The sequence below is a fragment of the Manis javanica genome, chromosome 17 (assembly GCF_040802235.1).
Source record: "Manis javanica isolate MJ-LG chromosome 17, MJ_LKY, whole genome shotgun sequence".
NCBI lineage: Eukaryota > Metazoa > Chordata > Mammalia > Pholidota > Manidae > Manis > Manis javanica.
The window spans coordinates 4,709,827-4,728,921 of record NC_133172.1 but is presented as its reverse complement, the minus strand read 5'-3'; the positions used below and the strand labels follow the sequence as shown (position 1 = coordinate 4,728,921).

Below are 19,095 nucleotides of genomic sequence, written 5' to 3'. Positions count from 1 at the left end.
TCTGACCCTTTGGGCTGCTTTTGGGGAACACATTTGCTTTCATGAGCTGTGTTCCCCTGTGGTGACAGTTCACGGAGCCAGGAAGCAGCTACCCTAGGCCACATGCCACCGTGTCTGCCTCTCTCTGTTGTCCCCTCCATCTCCTTTGCTCATTGCCTGGCCCTGGAGGCATTTCCACTTAGGAGCTCTTTCTGCTTCTGCAACCTGTCAGGCCAGGCTGGACTTCAGACAGAGAGCTGCACACCTTTGTTGAACAGAGTAGAATAAATTGGGTCTCATTTGAGAATCCCTTTCCTGTGCTAGGAGCTCTGCTGGACTTTGGGGACAGAACGATGAGCCAGTCAGATGTCCCTAAAGGAGCACAACCCCTGCAGGCCCCAGAGACAAGTGTGCAGCCACGAGCCCAGGGTCCCCCAGCAACGTGTCTCTGAGGCAGAAGCCTGCCGGACCACAGCTGCGCGGTGCTGTGCTTTGGGGGCTCTGTGCCAGGTGGCCTGGTGTAGATCCTGGCTGGGAGCTCTTAACAGCTCGGGCAAGTTACTCGGCTTGTCTGCCTCTGTTTCCACCTCTTTAAAATGGAAATAGTAATGGGGCCTGTTCCATAGGATTCCGTGAATTAGAAGCAGCCTCCTTTCCCCAGGCTGTGACACAGCAGCCCTGTTGAGAACACACAGCCAATAGGGGTTCTCACCAGTAGCAGGGATGATTTCTGCCCTTTGAGAAGCTAACGACAGCTGCAGCCCTCTCTGCAGAGGCCGTGTGCAATTCTGAGGCTCACGGTCCCCACTGAAGCCCCTCCAAGGACCTGTCAGTGAGGTTCTTGATGCTGGTTCTCCAGGGAGGGCATGCTGGGATGGGACGAGCAGAGATGCTTTCTGAGGAGACAGCCTGTGGCGGGGGAGGGGAGGGAATCGTCTCATGACCTTGTGCTCTGCGTCACAGCCGCCCCTGGAGTCACTGGCCACAGTGGAGGAGACGGTGGTGCGGGACAAGGCGGTGGAGTCCTTGCGGGCCATCTCGCACGAGCACTCGCCCTCCGACCTGGAGGCCCACTTTGTCCCCCTGGTGAAGCGGCTGGCAGGCGGCGACTGGTTCACCTCCCGCACTTCAGCCTGCGGCCTCTTCTCCGTCTGCTACCCCCGCGTGTCCAGTGCTGTCAAGGCGGAACTTCGACAGTGAGTCCTGGCCTCTCTCCCCTCAGCCTGGCCCTCTGCTCTTAGGCCTTAGCCTCTTTCAGGCCTACCCGGGGCCCAGACGCCCTGAGCTCTCCCAGCTCCCACCTCTTCTCACCCTCATAGGTTCCCTGGTCTCCAGACATCACGGGTCTGCCTGTGTGTGTTTAGGGAATGGAGATGATGATAATTCCTTCTGCACAGTGGGTATTGTGAGAGTGTAAAAGAGTTACATATAATGTACTTAGAACAGAATCTGGTGCATAAAAGCCCTCAAGTGATGTGCGGTGCCGTCTTACACCCGCCTCAGGTCAGAACCCTCTTGGCCTTATCGGCTCAGGTCACCTCTTCCTCCACCCGCCTCCCTTTAGGCTTGATGCTCCTGGAAATTCCTTGTAGGCACGATGCACCTCCCAAAACAATGAATGAAAATGTCTCTAATTGGATTAAAATTTCCCATTAATATATGTTTCTTCCCCTCTCTTTGGACGTCCATCCATCCACCAACTCCAGCTCCAGGATGCTGAACAGCAAGCCCAGGCCCTGAGCTGTTAGGACCCAATACTGGTTTACAGCTGCCCACATGTGCTTGAAGATCTGTGTGTCCCCCTCTGCCCACCCCTGTGCATCTCTGACTGGCGCAATCACTGCTCAGAAGTAAAGCCTTGAGTGGCCCCACCACAGCTTTGCTATGCCACTCTACGGGCATAGTGGTATAGTCAGCACCTGCCATCTGCTGGGACTTACTATGCAGATCTCATTTAAACCTCACAGTGGCCCTGTGGGATGGGGACTGTCACTGTCAGCTCCATTTTATAGGACCTGCAGGACTCAGGAGGGTCATCACTTGTCCCTGGTCACCCAGGCAAAACCCAGCCTTGCGTGACTGCAGTCTGTGCTCACTCCTCGTAGCACTGCTGTGGCCTTGCGACCCCAGGATTATTGCTCCCCCTCAGCCCCGTGCCTGCCCCCAGGTACTTCCGGAACCTGTGCTCAGATGATACCCCCATGGTGCGGCGGGCCGCAGCCTCCAAGCTGGGGGAGTTCGCCAAAGTGCTCGAGCTGGACAATGTCAAGAGTGAGATCATCCCCATGTTCTCCAACCTGGCCTCTGACGAGCAGGTGGGTCCTGCACCAAGCCCGTCCTCCAGCCCCTTCCTCTGGTAGGCCCTGCACCTCATGGGATCCCAGAGCTGCCGCCCTGAGGCCTCCACGCCCTCTCCCCGCTCTGTTCTTCCCCAGGACTCGGTGCGGCTGCTGGCGGTGGAGGCATGTGTGAACATCGCCCAGCTCCTGCCCCAGGAGGACCTGGAGGCCCTCGTGATGCCCACCCTGCGCCAGGCTGCTGAGGACAAGTCCTGGCGCGTCCGATACATGGTAGCCGACAAGTTCACGGAGGTAGGCAGTCTTGACAGTGTCTCACAGGGGGGAAACAGACCCTCGGAGGGGAAGAGGTGGGTCTGCACAAGGGAGCTGGGGTTTCAGTTAAGTCTGTAGAACCATCTGGTGTTCGAGCAGCAAGAGCTCTGTGATGGTCTGGCTGGGTCTCACTGCGCATGCCAGCCAGCACTGGTTGATCAATAGTGGAATTCGAGGGGCTGTGTTGAGAAGGATTCTGGGTTCAGAGTCTGGGAGAGGGCCGCAGAGCAGAGGAGGGCGGTAGTGTGCGCGTGTTCCTGGCCTGGCCAACCGTCCTTTCACAAAGGGCAGGCGTAGCCTGTCCTGGCTTGCCGGGACTCCCAGAACACAGCACTAGGTGGTGTTTCCTCACAGTCCAAGAGGCCAGAAGTCAGTAGGCAAGGTGCCAGCAGGGGTGGTGTTCTTGAGATTTCTTTCTGCAGGTTCTAGGTGGCTTCTTCCCATGACTTCGCGTGGTCCCCACTCTGTGTGTGTCTATCTCCCCCTATTTTGAGGGCATCAGTCATATTGGATCAGGTCCCACCCTAATGGCCTCGTTTTTAACTTAATTACCTTTTTTAAGGTGTTCAAGTACAGTCATAGTCTGAGGTACTGGGAGTTAGGACTTTAACATATGAATCTGGCTCAGCCCATACTATAGCCCAGAAGTCGGACTGGTCTCAGGGTGACAGCGTCAGGCAGGCAGAACGGGCCAGATGCCATGCCTCCGACTTCAGGGCAGTGCCCTGTACTGGGACCCGGGGGCGCTTCCTGCTGCCATGTTTGCCTAGCACTGATGTTTTGCTGGCCGCTGGGGATGCAGTGCTGTCAGCACACACCTGGCCCTCGAGAAGCAGGCAGCCTGGGGGAAAGGCCCCTGGAGATAGAGGGGGATTTAGTGATGCTGTGCCACTGGAGCTGAGAGACAAATGTGGGGTGCAGACGCCTTGAGAAGAGGAGGTGATTCTACACTGTTCCAGAAGATGAGTGGGCTGGGATTCGAGCTGTGTTCCAGCAAAAGGACAGTGTGTGCAAAGGGCCACAGGGGCCTGGGGGCAAGCGCAGTCAGCAGTGCTCAGGGCCGGCTCTGGGGGCCTTCAGAGAGAGCCGGAGAGATGGGCAGGGTCCGGCAGAGGGGCTTCCCTGCCACTCTGTGCTGAGGCTCCTGTTTCCGTGGTCCCACCTATCCCCACTGGCATTTGCTTGGAGGACCAGAGCCTCTGGGTACTATCTCCAGGGCCCTCGATGTTCCCTGCGAGTGTTAGCACAGCGTGGTTGTGCGGGCTTGTCCAGGAGGCGCAGCACCAGGCCTGACTAAAGATGGCTCTTCCCGTCCTTAGCTCCCGGACAGCACGAACTGGACCACAGTGGGTTTTAGATCAGAGCTCAGGGAGGCCAGGATTTTAGGCTGTTGAAGCAGTGCTTGGCACACAGTAGACACTCGGTAATGTCTGTGTGGGGAATAAAAGGCAGATTTGCTCAGGGTGGTCTCGGGCCCTTCAAGGCTTTTGTTTAGTCTCCTTCCTAATCCTGGACAGCCCTGTTTCCCACCAGGTCTGCAAGAGCCGGCTCTGCAGCAAACTCACAGGCCTTTCTTTGCCCAGTGCCGTGGGACAGGCAGAGCCTGGCATGCCTCCTCCCGTTAATCTGAGTGGTTTTATTGTAGTTACAAAAGCAGTGCGTGGTCTGGTATCCAGTCTTTAAAAATACAGAAGTATGTAAGTCAGAGAGCGAGAGCCACTGAGTCATTAGAATGGTTTTGGATCTGGTAACAGAGAGCCCGACCCCAAGTAGCTTGAAGAGTGAGGGGACCTGTTGTAATTTTCAGTGCAGACAACAGCACTGTGTGGTAGGTACCCTCCTGGTCCTCATTTTGCTTCTGAGGAAACAGGCTCAGAGATGTAAAGCAACTTGTCCAAGGTCCCACAGATGTTAAGTAAGCACGAGAATTTCAGCCCGGCAGCTGGGCTGCAGAGCCACATCTGAGAGCATTGTGAGCGCTGTGCTACCAGCCCCCCTTGGCACCACAGGGTGAGGAAGCCAAGGCTCAGCGACGTGTCCACAGTCACCCCAAGGCACTGGGATGAGATCCCAGTAGGGATCCCCAGGGCCGTGCTCTTGTCCCTAGTTCTGGTCCTTTCGCTCGGGTCTCACTCGCCCCGAGTACCTGCCTGGCCCTCTCACTGCCCCCTGCCTTCCCTGTCTACAGCTGCAGAAAGCAGTGGGGCCTGAGATCACCAAGACGGACCTTGTCCCTGCCTTCCAGAACCTGATGAAAGACTGTGAGGCCGAGGTGAGGGCCGCAGCGTCCCACAAGGTCAAAGGTTGGTGCTGGTGACGAGAACACAGCAAGGGGGGCGGGCGTCCCCGGGGCTGGCTGCAGAGCTAGGACCTCAGGTCTCGCCTTCCTCTGCCGCTCCCCCTTCCCCTGCCCCCAGAGTTCTGTGAAAACCTGTCTGCTGACTGTCGGGAGAACGTGATCATGACCCAGATCTTGCCCTGCATCAAGGTAAAGGGGGGTCTGCTGGGAGGAGTGGTGCAGCGCTCAGCCTGCTGGGAAGAAGCTGGGGGTGGTGGCCATAGGCAGACTGAGTTCCCAGCCTTCTAGGATGGGTGGGCTTGGCCTTGAGGCACCTGGGGGCCCTGAGCACAGGCAGGATCTGAGGCTCCAGCTGGGCTTGGGGGTGGGGGTGCTCCCCCCGGGAGGTCACAGTCCTCTCACCTGAAAAGCTTCAGGATTGGGGTGGGGGCTGTAGGGAGCCAGTCTCTTAGAACGATAGGCAGGTGGTTCAGGTAAGGGACTGCACCGCCCCTGGTACCCCATGTTGTCCCCTGCTCCACAAGGGGGACGGGCAAAGGCAGGCTGTGGCTCAGGGCGTCCTGGGAGCTGGTGTCTACTTGGCCACTTGCTGCTGCAGGGGGACTCTGACCCAGTGGCTTCCCCTTCCTTGTGCCTCCCAGGAGCTGGTGTCAGACGCCAACCAACACGTCAAGTCAGCCCTGGCCTCAGTCATCATGGGTCTGTCTCCCATCCTGGGCAAAGACAACACCATTGAGCACCTCCTGCCCCTCTTCCTGGCTCAGCTAAAGGACGAGGTAAGGGCCCCAGGACAGCTCTGAGTTCTGGGTTTGCAGAGGTGACAGGTGAGTTGGCAACTTACCCAGATTAGCCAGAATCTCCCGGAATCTCCGACCTCTGATGAGTTGAGTGTGTGCCTGATAGACTGCGTTCACTCATTCCCTTATTAGGCAGCTGTCTTACGTGCCCGTTCTGTGCTGCCACGCTCGCCGAGTACTGCATTAATAATTCTCAGGATTACAAATCAGGGTTTTCTTATACAGTGAAACTATTTTCTTGTAAGGAAAAACTTAGATCATTTATTTATGCCAGTCAGTTTGAACCATCCTTAATTTTTATAATGATCAAAACTTTAGAACCTAAGTGCTTTACTACACATAATTTCTTTTCTAAGCATGCTTTTTATAGCTACTTGTTATAAATTAGAATTTTTTTTCCTTCTGATGTTTAAATGGGGACAACAAGGCTGGTGAGAATCCCTCCGGTTGGCTTCTGAGACCTGTTAACACCTCTCCAGAGTCTTGGAGAGTGTGTTGCTTTCTGGTGTCAGGAAGGGGTCCAGATTCAGCTTGAGTGTGAAGGTGAGCCAGCTCCTTGCCGGGCGGGAGCAGGTTGGTGTTCCGGTTTCACCTTCAGGCACTACGTGGTGGTCATGTCCCACTATGGTAGCCACAGCCTGTCCCGGGGCAGCTTCGCGTGCAAAGAAGAGAAGAACCACTTGGTTTTCTTGGTATAGGACACTCACTGGCTTACATCTGGAATTTCCATTTTAGGTCTGTGAACTTAATATTTTACATTTGACTCTCACCAAGATTTACACACTTGTCTCAATAAAAAAGCCTACCTTTTTCTCGGTATGTAAACAGAATTCTTTCTAAATGGGTACAGCGTACATGCTCTTGGAACACCTCCCATGTGTTCAGTGCACAGAGGCTTGTCACCAGGAGCTCAGAGGGGTTCCCTTCCAGGAGGCTGGCAGCCACCAGCCTTGCCTGTGGGATGTGCAGGGTTCAGACAGCCCCGGCCTCCTGCACCAGTCCTTCCATGCACACACTTGCTCACTGGAGTCTTTGATTCATTTCAGTGCCTTTTTGTGGTGTGTGACCAGAATAGTTCAACTAGGAAATTACAGTGAGAGGATACAGATAAAATCAGGAAAGGGAAAACGTGCGCAGGAGAGACCAGGCACGAGCTCCTGGTTGTCCTCTCCCAGGGGAGTCACACGGACAGCTCACAGATCTCCACTGTGACGCATGACAGCACCCCAGCGAAGAGATCCCCACGGGCCTTGGCTTCGTGGGGCTTACTGGGCATCATTCCTGTCGGCGTGGGATGGAGCTGCTCACGGGGTTGATCACTGTTACTCTGGCCCCAGACTCTGCAGAGGCCCAGTTGATGGCATGCAGCCCAAGGCTCCCCATCAATCATGTTGTTAGCATGGTCTGTCTGGTTTGGCCCAAGGTCCCCAGATAAACAAAGACACTCTGATGAGGCAGGGTCTTTGGGGGCTTAGCGCTCATCTCCCCTGAGCTGGTTGCCTGCCAGTCCTTATCCGGAACATGCTGAGTTGGGGCAGCCTCGGCCTGCTGGGTCTACCCTTTGCTGCACTGCACACTGGCTTCCTTGGCTCATCGATCAATTCCTTACGTGGCTCAAATGTGTGCCTGCCATCTGGGAATGCGGGATGCAGGGCAAGGATCTAGTGGAGCTCCTCTTCTGACTAACAAGAATGAGCTGTGTTTATGTGCCTTTCCTTGTCAGCTGGGTCACGTGGAGGTAGGTGGAGCTTGTGCACAGTTGCAAACCAGTGCCCTGATGTTGGCAGTCAGCAGGTGGTGCACACGTAGGCCTCATTCTTTGTTCACTCTTTCGGCCGAAACATCTGAGCACCTCCTGTGGCCTGAGACTGCTGGCTTCTGGAGACACAAGGATGAGTGAGACCCGCTCCTTGAGAGCTCAGAGATAGGAGACGAGTAAAAGGAGGGGAAAGGACACTGATGGGCTCCCACACAGGAGCCCTTTGTGGATCAGGGACTGGCAGGCCCTGTAATGGCCTCATCTGCTTTCTAGGCAGATGTCCTCTGTCCAGACTGATATCCAGGGGGTCGTGTCCTGCTCCCAGCTGGCACACAGCGGAGTAGGGTGGTGGTGATCATGCCTGTTTCCCAGGGTACCATATTTTTGCGTTCTGATTCCTCAAGTTCTTCAGAATAGCCAAACATTCCTTGGGCTGCTCTTTGGAAAAGCTGCTCCACTCGGTGCTGTTAATGTGTCCCCAGGGCGAGGAGCTGGTTTCGGACACTAGTAGGCCCTCAGGTGGTGTGTGTTCTCTGAAGCTGGTGTGGTCCGGCTCCCTCATCCTGTCCTGCTCACCACTTGAAGTGCAGCCTCCTAGAGCCCCTGTCCCCTCCTCAGTGCCCCGAGGTGCGGCTGAACATCATCTCTAACCTGGACTGCGTGAATGAGGTGATCGGCATCCGGCAGCTGTCACAGTCCTTGCTGCCTGCCATCGTGGAACTGGCTGAGGATGCCAAGTGGCGCGTGCGGCTGGCCATCATCGAGTACATGCCCCTGCTGGCCGGGCAGCTGGTGAGTGAGGAGGCCTGGGGGCCAGGGGCTGGTTGTGGGGCGGTGTGTCCTGGTCTGTGGATGTCGGGGCTGACAGACAGTGTGAGGACTGTCTGGGGCATGGGAGGAAAAGGGGCTTGAGAGACGAGTGAAGTTCCATTAGGAGAAGAAGGGAGGAACACCTAGGTGACGTTGAGAACGGCCTGTGCATTTGTGGGGGTTGGGTTCCTTCCCCGTCTCCCTTGATCCTGTATCTCCTGTTTTCCTGCAGGGGGTGGAGTTCTTTGATGAGAAACTCAACTCCTTGTGCATGGCCTGGCTCGTGGATCACGGTGAGCTCCTCAGGGTGCAGGGGAGGCTGCTCCCCGAGCTGTTCAGATGCTCACAGGGACCAGTGTCCTGGCATTTCAGGGTAGGAGGGGTACAGAACAGCTCCCCCAGAGCTGCCTGCTTAGCGGATAGTCCGAGGGTCACCGAGCAGATGGCCCTGGGTGGCATCCCATCTCCTCACTGTTGAGCTCAGGCGACTCACTTGCAGTGTGTCCTCCCACACCCATTCAGTGACACATGGGACTTCTCATACCGATCTTTCAGGGCCATTGCGAGAAGTGCTCAGTTTTCACAAGAAGTGGTAAAAGAAAGAAAATTTGTCTGTGTCAGGCACCATTCTGAGTACAACATACTTGTGATGTGCTTGGACACGTCACTTCTTGGAGCCTCGGTTTGCCCCATCCATAGGGCGAGGCCACTTATGGAGTGTGCGTCTTGGAGCTGTGGGGAAGGTGCTGAGTGAAAGAAACCCTGCCTGGAACATGTGGTGGCCCTCAGAGGCTCTCGCTTCCCCCATGGCCTCTGCTTGGTACCATGCAGTGGGGGGAGGGAGAGCAGCTGCTCCTCCCCACCCGCTCAGGCCCGCGCCTCTCCACTCCCCTGCAGTCTATGCCATCCGCGAGGCAGCCACCAGCAACCTGAAGAAGCTGGTGGAGAAGTTTGGGAAGGAGTGGGCCCATGCCACTATCATCCCCAAGGTCTTGGCCATGTCTGGGGACCCTAACTACCTGCACCGCATGACCACGCTCTTCTGCATCAACGTGAGCACCCCGCCTGCCCTTGGCCCATCTTGGGTCGGGGGACTGAGAGTGACTAGGAGAGGAGGGATGGTGGACTCCTGGCTTGGGAGTGGGGAAGAGGTCAGGTTAGGTTGGCAGGATGATTCTCTGGGGAATGACAGGCCAGAGGTCAGGGCTCCCTGGTCAGAGTCACAGGGCTTCTGGGGTGAGGACCTGCTGTGGGAAATGCTGGACTAGGGAGGCCTGGCCGTTGGGGCAGTGATTGCAGATTTTTCTGAGCACCTCTCTCCTTCCCCACGAAATACATGTGTGTGTTTGCTTATGATATGATCAAGTGTGCAGGCCCTAGAAGCATACCTAGCTTTTAACTCTGGCTCTGCCGGATGTTAGCTGTGGACCTTGGGAAAATGGCCCAGCTGCTCAGTGTTGCATCTTTCTCACCTGTCAGGGATTCACACTGGTGATCACAGCACCTGACTCATTAGATTGTGAAGGTCAGTCTGGATATACTTGCAAAGGGCTTCCCAGCAGTTACGTAGAGGAAGTGCTCCTTTCCCCTTGCTTACATAAACTACACGCAAGTAGCGAGTAAAGGATAGGACCCCCAAACAAGAAGAGCCAAATGCTATGATGATTTCTTTCCGTGCCTAACTTAGCGACCACCGCACTAAGGAAAAGGGGTCCCAGGGTCTGGGAGTCACCACCATCCCCAGAGGTTGAACGGGAATCTGAGCTGGGGAGGTGGGACTAGGGTGGCCTGGGCTCGGGGTTTCCAGGGCGGGGAGACAGGGAGGGAGGAGAGCACGAGATGAGACGGGAGATTCAGGAGGATACACCCTGGCTCAGAACCTCCTGGATTGCTCAGCTTCCCCCTCAGACCTGGTGACCCTGGTGGCCCATCAGAGGGAAGGGGAGATGCACAGTAGCCGTGAACTCTGGGTAATGGCCCTCTGCCGCTCACTGACCCCCCCAGGTGCTGTCCGAGGTCTGTGGGCAGGACATCACCACCAAGCACATGCTGCCCACGGTCCTGCGTATGGCTGGGGACCCTGTCGCCAACGTCCGCTTCAATGTGGCCAAGTCCCTGCAGAAGATAGGGCCCATCCTGGACAACAGGTGAGACCCGGACCTCCCTCACACACCAGCGGGCTGGTTCTGGGCATTTTAATCCCTGACGTTGAAGACTGAGCCTCGGGTTTGAGGCTCAGGGCTGCTCTTCACTTGCTGTGAGCTTGTGACCTTGGCGTGTTACTTTGCCTTCACAAGGTCTTGGTTTCCTCAAGTATAGAATCAGAATACACATGGCCTGCCTCAGATTGTGGGAAGGGACAGAAGGGTGGCAGTTCTATATATGAGCAACAGATGATTAGAAAACAAAATTAACCAATAGAAGTATATTTGTGTGTAATTTATAATTGCACCAAAACCACCAAATACTCAGGAAAACATTAACAAAAGATGTGTAACATCTCTAGTGGAAACTATAAAACATTGCTTTGAGAAATTAAAGATCTACATAATATTTATGGCTGAGATGGTTCCCCAAATTCATGCATAGACTCAGTATAATCTTAGTCTCAGCAGGTTCTTAGTGAAAAATTGACAAGCTGATTCTGGAATTAACATGGAAATGCAAAGATCTGAAATAGCCAAGGTGATTGTAAAGAAGAACAAAGTTGTAAGGCTTATACTACGAGATACAAAGACTTATAATGACACCACAGTAATTAAATAAAGCAAGGTGCTGGCACAGTATTCTCAGCCCAGTGGAACAGAAATGAGGGCATAGAAACAGACCCACCTGTGTGTGACATCCCAGTGCAGGTGCTGGGGAGGAAGTGTAGGCATTTCCCGTAGATGGCTGGGACACTTGGGTATGCATGTGGGGAAGAAACCTCCCACCTCAGTGCTTAAACAGATCAGAGGTAGCACACCAGAATCAAAAATGTAAAAAAAAAAAAGAAGAAGAAGAAAATGTAGGAAAATATGTGCAAGACTTGAGGGAGGCACAGATTTGCTAAATAGCTCACCAGAGGAGGAGATCGTTAAGTTGGCCTTCAATAAACAAAGAACTTTGTCAAAAGAATATTATGAGCGTAAAAAGTCCAGCCATTGCCTAGGAGGAGGTATTTACAACATGTATTTCTGACAGAACTGATTTGTCCAGAGTACTTACCTACACATCCAAAAGACAAGCCATAAGAAAGAGCGGGGCAAGAACACCCAAATGGGCACCTCCACAGGGTGATCTACACGGAGCTAGTGAGCCTGTGACAAGGTGCTCAGCATAATTAGCCAGCAGGGTAGGCAGTGCAAACGGAAGCGCACCCAGAGCCTAAACCTAAAAACCTGTCATTGCTGTTAGAGCAGCTGGGACTCCCATACATTGCAGTGGGGCTGTAACTGGCAAGTAGTAGAGTCACTCTGCACACCGGTAGGACCTGGTGAAGCTAAGCATATGTCCGCTCTGTGAGCCAGCATGTCCACTCCTGGGTGTGCATCCAAAAGAAATGAATGCTCATTTCTAACAGAATATTTGTGGTAGCCTTACTCATATGACCAATGAAATAGAAATAACCCAAATGTCCATCAGCAGTACAGTGGATCAATTGTGGTTTATTCATACAAAGGGAAACCCTATTGAGCAATGAAAAAAGACTCCTACTATAGGCAGCAACCTAGTGACTGTCTCAGACATGTTGAGTGAGAAGCCAGACCCCAGAAAAGTATCCTGTGACTCCATTTGTATCAAGTTCAGAAATAGGTAAAACAGATCTAGGTGACCAATGAGAGCAGTGGTTGGTTGGAGTGTGAGGACTGTCCTCTGGACAGCGGCACTGGAAACCTGCGCTGATGATTTTTTTCTATGTCTCTTCGGGGACACAACCTCCCACCTTTAGTTCATATGACATTTCCCAGAACAATTGACTTTCAGTGCAGGCGGACTCCCTGGCCCCCCTTGCGTGAGAATAGATGCCCTGGGCTCCTGCCAGTCTTCTGTTACTTCCCATCAGTCTGCTCTGATTCCCCAGGCCCGGGAGTCAAGAGTGTTGCATTTACCCCTGGGCTTACACCTTATACCCAGGCGGCCTCGGTAAACACACAGCTAATACACAGGCAGCCTCAGTGAACACACACCTAATACACAGGCGGCCTCAGTGAACACACGCCTTATACCCAGGCGGCCTCAGTAAACACACACCTAATACACAGGCGGCCTCGGTGAACACACACCTAATACACAGGCGGCCTCGGTGAACACACACCTAATACACAGGCGGCCTCGGTGAACACACACCTAATACACAGGCGGCCTCGGTGAACACACACCTAATACACAGGCGGCCTCAGTAAACACACACCTTATACACAGGCGGCCTCAGTAAACACACACCTAATACACAGGCGGCCTCAGTGAACACACACCTAATACACAGGCGGCCTCAGTAAATACACACCTTATACCCAGGCGGCCTCAGTAAACACACGCCTTATACCCGGGTGGCCTCAGTAAACACACACCTTACACACGGGCGGCCTCAGTGAACACACGCCTTATACACGGGCGGCCTCAGTGAACACACGCCTTATACACAGGCAGCCTCAGTGAACACACACCTAATACACAGGTGGCCTCAGTAAACACACGCCTTACACACGGGTGGCCTCAGTGAACATGCCTTACACACAGGCGGCCTCAGTGAACACACGCCTTATACCCAGGTGGCCTCAGTAAACACACGCCTTATACCCAGGCAGCCTCAGTAAACGCACGCCTTATACCTGGGCAGCCTCAGTGAACGCATGCCTTATACCCAGGCGGCCTCAGTAAACGCATGCCTTATACCCGGGCAGCCTCAGTGAACACATGCCTTATACACAGGCGGCCTCAGTAAATGCGTTACACAAATGAAAGACATCAGTTTGCCACCCCTCAAAGACTTGCAGGCTTGGACTCTGTGGCCCACTTTCCTAGACTGACTGACCCCTGTGTGCCTGTTCTGGGCCCCAGAGACGTCTGTCCTGGTTTATCAGACTCTCATCTCCGGAAGGCCTGTATCCGGCCTCATGGGCTTGTCCATGTCTATGTGCACCTTGCCAGGAGCCCTCCGCCTGCCTGTGCCCCTGGCCCAGCCTGGCTCACTGTCTTCCTTCTCCTTCCAGCACGCTGCAGAGCGAGGTCAAGCCCATCCTGGAGAAGCTGACCCAGGACCAGGACGTGGACGTCAAGTACTTTGCCCAGGAGGCCCTGACTGGTAAGGCGTGGAGCACCCAGAGACCCCAGCGGGAGCGGGAGCGGGGTCGGTGAGATTGGGCCTGGGCCTGGGCCTGGGAGGGGGCGATGCAGGAGCAGCAGTGGGTGGAGGGCCTGCTGTGGTCTGACTCCCACCTGTTCCTGTTCCTGTCCCCCCAGTTCTGTCTCTCGCCTGATGCTGGACAAGGAGCAGCTGCCGGTCTCTGGTGTCCACCTTCCCCCAAGTCCCTTCCTTGGGGAGACAGTAGTGGGCCTTTGCTGTCACCCCCTGTGCATGGTCTGACCCCAGGCCCCTTACCCCGCCCAGTTCCTCCTCTCCCCAGCCTGGGAATCTGCCATCTGTCGTCCTCCCAAGGGGTGGGGGGGCCTGCATGGCGGGACAGGACAGCGGCCCTGGGGGGAAGGGACCACTCCCGCCCGTGGTGGAGAGATGTGAGCATCCTGACCACAGGATCCTGCTGCTGTAAAGGGGACACCTGTCCCCCATCTGCTCCACCTCCTTTCTCCCTTCCTCCCCCTCAGTGGTTTTCGTGTGTGTCAACTGTGCCATTTTTATTTTATTCCCCTTTTCCCCCTTTTCACAGAGAAATAAAGGTCTAGAAACAGCCAGTCCTCTGGTCTTAGTCACTAGCCTGGAGGAGGAAGCGCCACGCCAGGGCCCTGGTCTCTGCCCTCCTGTCTGAGGAAGGCTATTACTAGGCCTGGGTTTTCTCTGGAGTGCAGCTGCCTGCGGGGTACAGAGGCCATGAGGTGTCCCTGGCCGGTGGAGCTCAGGGATGCTGTTACATTTTGGGCCTTGGCCCAGTGCCGGTGATTCAGAGCAGGGGGCTGGAGGCCAGATTGCCTTGTCTCAATCCCAGTTCCTTCAGTGAATAGCTGTGTGCCCTTAAGTAGGTTACCCTGTCTCTCTGAACTCAGTTTTGTATTCTGTCAGCGGGGATCACAGTAGAGTCTAGATCACAGGGCCAGGTGTGAAGATAAATGAGTTAATACACGTGAAGTGGGTAAGGGCCCATGGCACGTGGGAGGCAGTCAGCTGGGGTTAGCTTCAGACTGGCAGAGTGCCCTGCAGGCCAGACCTGCCCCTGCAGAGGTATCAGGGCAGTCAGGCCTGTATCAGCGCAGGAAGGGGCCTGTGGCAGGGCAGAACCGGTTGTCCCTCAATGTGTGTCCTCCTGTTTCTTTCCTAATAGTAACGTGCTGATTTTTAACTGGACACGTGATTGTCTAGCTTCGACGCATCTTCCCTGACCTTTTGAAATTGGGTGTGGCGTTGTGGCTAGATTCCAGCTAATCCTATGGGAACAAGAGTGGTGTGTGCAGCTTCTAGGAAGTGTTCCCAAGGGAAGATAGGCACACCCCCCACCTTCTGCCTTCCTATATTCTGGAATGTAGACCAGATGGCTGGAGTGGGTGCAGCCATCTGGGGCCAAGAAGTGATGTTAGGAGACTGGGCCCCTGCTGCTGTGAAGATCTGTGCCAGTGGTGGTTACCTGGAAGTTACAGTGTTTGGCTATTCATTTGGGAGTTCATCACTTGCAGGTCACCCCAGTTCTAACTTATGCAGGGCTCAAAGAGCTCTGGAGAGAGAGCAGCAAGAGGGTTAGGGGGTGGTGGTGCATTAAGGTTTCACAGAGGACTTGATAACTTGAGTGAAATTTGGCTCAGTGGGGTGGGGGGTAATTGGCATGGGTGCCAAGGTGACTTCATCAGCTCAGCTCTGTGTTGCCCAATCCTGCGGGCTCGTCAGACCCCGCTGGGTCCTGAGCGGTGAGGGCGAGGGAGGCCTCATTCCTCCCATTGTTAATTCAGTCGCTTCATAATGGCAGAGCCTGGGATTTAGATTCAGCTCCCCCGTCCGCACCTCGCCGCCCCAACCCACAATTGTACCTTTCCTGGGACGTAAATATTTGAAGGACTGAGAGAAGTGAGCTGAGGGCAGTACATTACTTTGAGTGTAATGTTCAACGTTCAAGCATGGTAGGCAGCCTTCTAGCAGTTATTGAAGGTACATTAGAGTGAATGATCCATGGTGTTCCGCATGTACTGTACTACTAACACCCACCCCAAAACTTAGTGATGACCCGAAACAGTAAAAGTGCCTTATTCCTCGTAATTCTGCAGCCCAGGCTCAGCTCAGCTGGGAGGTGCTTTCACTCCATGTGGTGTCTCCTGGGGTTGGAACTTCAGGATGACCCCTTCGCACCCTGAGGTGCCTTCCGGCCCCTCCGCCGAGGCCTGCCACAGCTGCTCTGCACGCAGCTGCTCCAGGGCAGCAGCACCTCTTGACCTGACAGCTTGCCGTTCCACAGCAGTTGGCAGAAGAAGTCCCAGTTTACGGTTGCTTTTCAAACCACTGCGTGCGTCACAAGCCAGAACAAGTCATAGAGCCAAGCCCAGGTCAGGGTGGGAGGGGACCACACAAGACGAGAAAACCTGGAGCTGGGGTCCTTCGGCTGCTGCTGGTGCAACCGGCCCCCACACGTGGCCTGGACACATACGTGGGATTCACTTCAGCTCTGCTGACATGTGGAGGATCAGCAGCCCGAGAGGAGGCCCAGCCGGAGGGCATAGGGCGTTTGGAGCAAGCTGAAGAGTCCAGCTGTCCTGGAAGGCGGAGGCAGCCACGGGGGTTTTGACAAAAAGTAGTGACAGCATCAGAACTGAAGGGGGACGCCCGCGGCCAGGAGCCCCAGGAGGGTTCTGGTGTAGGTGTGTGAGGGGTTAGGGAGGTGGTGGCAAAGGGAAGTGGGGGGAGGTGGCCGAGGACGCAGACCAGGACTTGGTGACACCTGGGTTGGAGGGAAAGGGAAGGATGCCGTCACCTTGGCAACCAGAATTCAAGTCTTCACAGCCTCACCACCTGCTCCTCCCTGGGAGACATTCCCGGCTCCTGAAAACCCACACGGTTCGGCATCTCCAGCCTGTTGCCTGTGACATGAACCTCTGCGTGGAAAGCTTTCCCTCCTCACTCCTCAGGGGAGCAGAAGTGACTGGGCGTGGAGAGCGGGCAAAGGAGGGGTGCAGTGGGCGTGGAGAAGTCGGTGGGGGCCGGATCCTGAGAGGCCTCCGGATTCCAGGGTGCAGGGCTTGAATGGGGTCCTGCAGGACTGGACCCAGTGAGACGGGAAGCTCCTCCTAGCGTCAGGTGAGGCCAGGGAGCTGGGGTGGCGGTCCTGGAAGGAAAGAGGAAAGCCAGCACTGGGCTGGGGCCGAGGAAATGGCAGGGAGATGGGGGACTTGATACCAAAACTCCTCTTCAAACCCAGGGGTAATTACACAGGAGCCCCCAGGAGAAGGCCCTGGCCCTGCCCTAGGCTCCATGTCAATCCGACACATGCCTTGTCATCAGCACTCCTGGGGGAGTCCCCACTGCAGCCCCTCCCTCTGCACTCACCCTGTCCAGCTGTGTGTTCCAGGTGAGGGACAGACTCGGGGTGCTTGGGGCGTGTGATGGGGTCTCTCAATGCACCGAGAGTACCAGAACTCCATAAAGCACTCCCAGAAGGAGAAAACTCCTTCATCTCCTCTGATAGCTTAAGATCCTTGCAGGGCCAGGAGGGGAGCTGGCCCTAATAGACTCACAAGGAGAAGCAGGTAGGCCTGGCACCCTAGGAAATAGGGGTCCTCACCTCATAACCGTGATGCAAGATGTGGGAGTCCCTGCTAAGCTTTTTAGTAAGTCACTGAGAGCAAAACCAAATCTGACCTGAACTACTGTAGTGGCAAAACCTAACTTAATTTGGAGTCTTTATCCCTCTTAAATGGGAAGCAAATCACAGAGATACCCGTGTTTTAGAACTATATGGAATATACCAAACTAGTAATAAAATTCCAAAGAAAATCCCAGGCCTAGATGGCTTCACTGAATTCTACCAAAACACTTAGAAAATTAATACTAATTCCTCGCAAACTCTTCCAAAATATAGGAGGGGAGGAGACACTTTACAACTCATCCTGAAGCTAACATTGCCCTGACACTGAAACCAAAGACACCAAGAAAGAAAGCAAGCCACGGATCAACGTTTCTTAGGAACTTAGATGCAACAATCCTCAGCAAAATACCAGAACATCTCAAATCCAGCAACACCGAATTGTAAATCATAACCAAATGGAGTTTATCCTCAGCATGTGGGGTTAATTTAACATCAGAAAAATCAATGTAATACATTCTAATAAAAGAAAAATCACACAATCATCTCAATTGGTGCTGAAAAAGTATGTGACAAAATCTAACAAACTGAATAGCAGGGAACTTCCTTAGAGGCACCTACGAAAACCCACAGCTGGCGTGATCGTGACGAGAGACTGCTTTCCACGTCAGATGGGAACAAGACAGGGATGGCCACTCTTGCCACTCCCGTGCAACATTGTGCTGCGAGTTCTAGCCGCCTAATTTAGGTGAGGAAAAGAAAAGGCATGCAGATGGGGAAGGAGGAAGAAGAAACATGTTTGCAGATGACGTGGTCTTGTTACAGGAAATCTAAGGAATCTGCTAAAAAAAAAAACCTAATAAACAAGTTCAGTTAGATTGCTGGGTACAAGATCAGTCTACAAAAATCATTTGTATTTCTGTACATTGGCAGATACGTGTTGGTAAGGAGTGTGGAGACACCAGAACTCTCACTGCTGGTGGGGGTGTAAATTGGTGTAACCACTTTGAGAAACATTCTGGCAGTCCCACTGAGACACCGTTTCATCCAGTGATTCCACGCCGAGGTATACACACGAGGCTTGAAAACACGAGTCCATGCAAGAACTTACACACACACATTCATAATGGATTGTTCACAATAGTAATGTGGAAACCAAATGCCCACCAACTGATGAATGTGCAGATAAAATACGTATCATATACTGGATATCACTCAACCATAAAAACAAATGACGTTCAGACACATGGTACAACCTGAATGAACTTCAGAAATATTATGCCCGAGCCAGGGGTCTGTCTACACGTCCCTAGCTTGGAAGCCACTACGTGCAGCAGCTGGAGACAAGCTTCACCCCTCCTGGAGAGTTGAAGTTCACAGCTCTAGGCCCTTGATCCTGGACCTTCATCCTGGAACTTGTCTGAGCACTGTGTTCAGCCTGCCATAACTCATTTTGGAGATGAACTGTCCCTCTTTCCATTCTCCGTGACAATACGCAGGATCTTATCCTTGGTGAGAACAGTTTTCTCATCAGGGATGAGGTGCCACCTGCGACCTTCATCTGCTTAGGGAGTCACAGCGATTCTCTGGGGACGCCTGCAGGTCGTGCACCCCAGGTGGGTCCTGCTCCTCTTTGCTGCTCTAGACCCTTGGTGCTGAACCTAGGGAGTAGCTGGAGCCAGGATGAGCTACACTGCCCAAGCCTGCAAATAGCATGACCTCTCTGCACCCTCCACCCCCCATTTAGGGTTGTCCCCTGCTCGTCTGTCCCTTGGCCAGAGTGTCCAACGGTCAAGTAACAGGTCACTACAGATGGAGTCGGGCATCACTTCCCCTCACTGCACTGTTTGCCCAGACTCGAGGCTGAGATGGGAAGGGAAGGGAAGTAGCCTCTGACCAT

At 54.1% G+C, this 19,095-nt stretch overlaps 1 protein-coding gene across 2 annotated transcripts in view; it reads left to right on the top strand.

Moving 5' to 3' along the window:
• Positions 1 to 14,151, top strand: part of PPP2R1A (protein phosphatase 2 scaffold subunit Aalpha) — a 33,215-nt gene extending 19,064 nt beyond the window's left edge. The window contains exons 4-16 of one of the 2 annotated variants that reach the window (XM_037025816.2): positions 943 to 1,175; positions 2,147 to 2,294; positions 2,415 to 2,570; positions 4,780 to 4,894; positions 5,009 to 5,079; positions 5,532 to 5,666; positions 8,065 to 8,238; positions 8,489 to 8,549; positions 9,154 to 9,308; positions 9,736 to 9,781; positions 10,261 to 10,403; positions 13,452 to 13,543; positions 13,702 to 14,151. In XM_037025816.2, the coding sequence (XP_036881711.1) occupies positions 943 to 1,175; positions 2,147 to 2,294; positions 2,415 to 2,570; positions 4,780 to 4,894; positions 5,009 to 5,079; positions 5,532 to 5,666; positions 8,065 to 8,238; positions 8,489 to 8,549; positions 9,154 to 9,308; positions 9,736 to 9,781; positions 10,261 to 10,403; positions 13,452 to 13,543; positions 13,702 to 13,825 (1,653 nt within the window). In that variant the 3' untranslated portion in view covers positions 13,826 to 14,151. The remainder of the gene's footprint in view (positions 1 to 942; positions 1,176 to 2,146; positions 2,295 to 2,414; positions 2,571 to 4,779; positions 4,895 to 5,008; positions 5,080 to 5,531; positions 5,667 to 8,064; positions 8,239 to 8,488; positions 8,550 to 9,153; positions 9,309 to 9,735; positions 9,782 to 10,260; positions 10,404 to 13,451; positions 13,544 to 13,701) is intronic. The other variant, XM_017673989.3, reaches the window with a different exon arrangement.
• Positions 14,152 to 19,095: the final 4,944 nt, after the last annotated feature.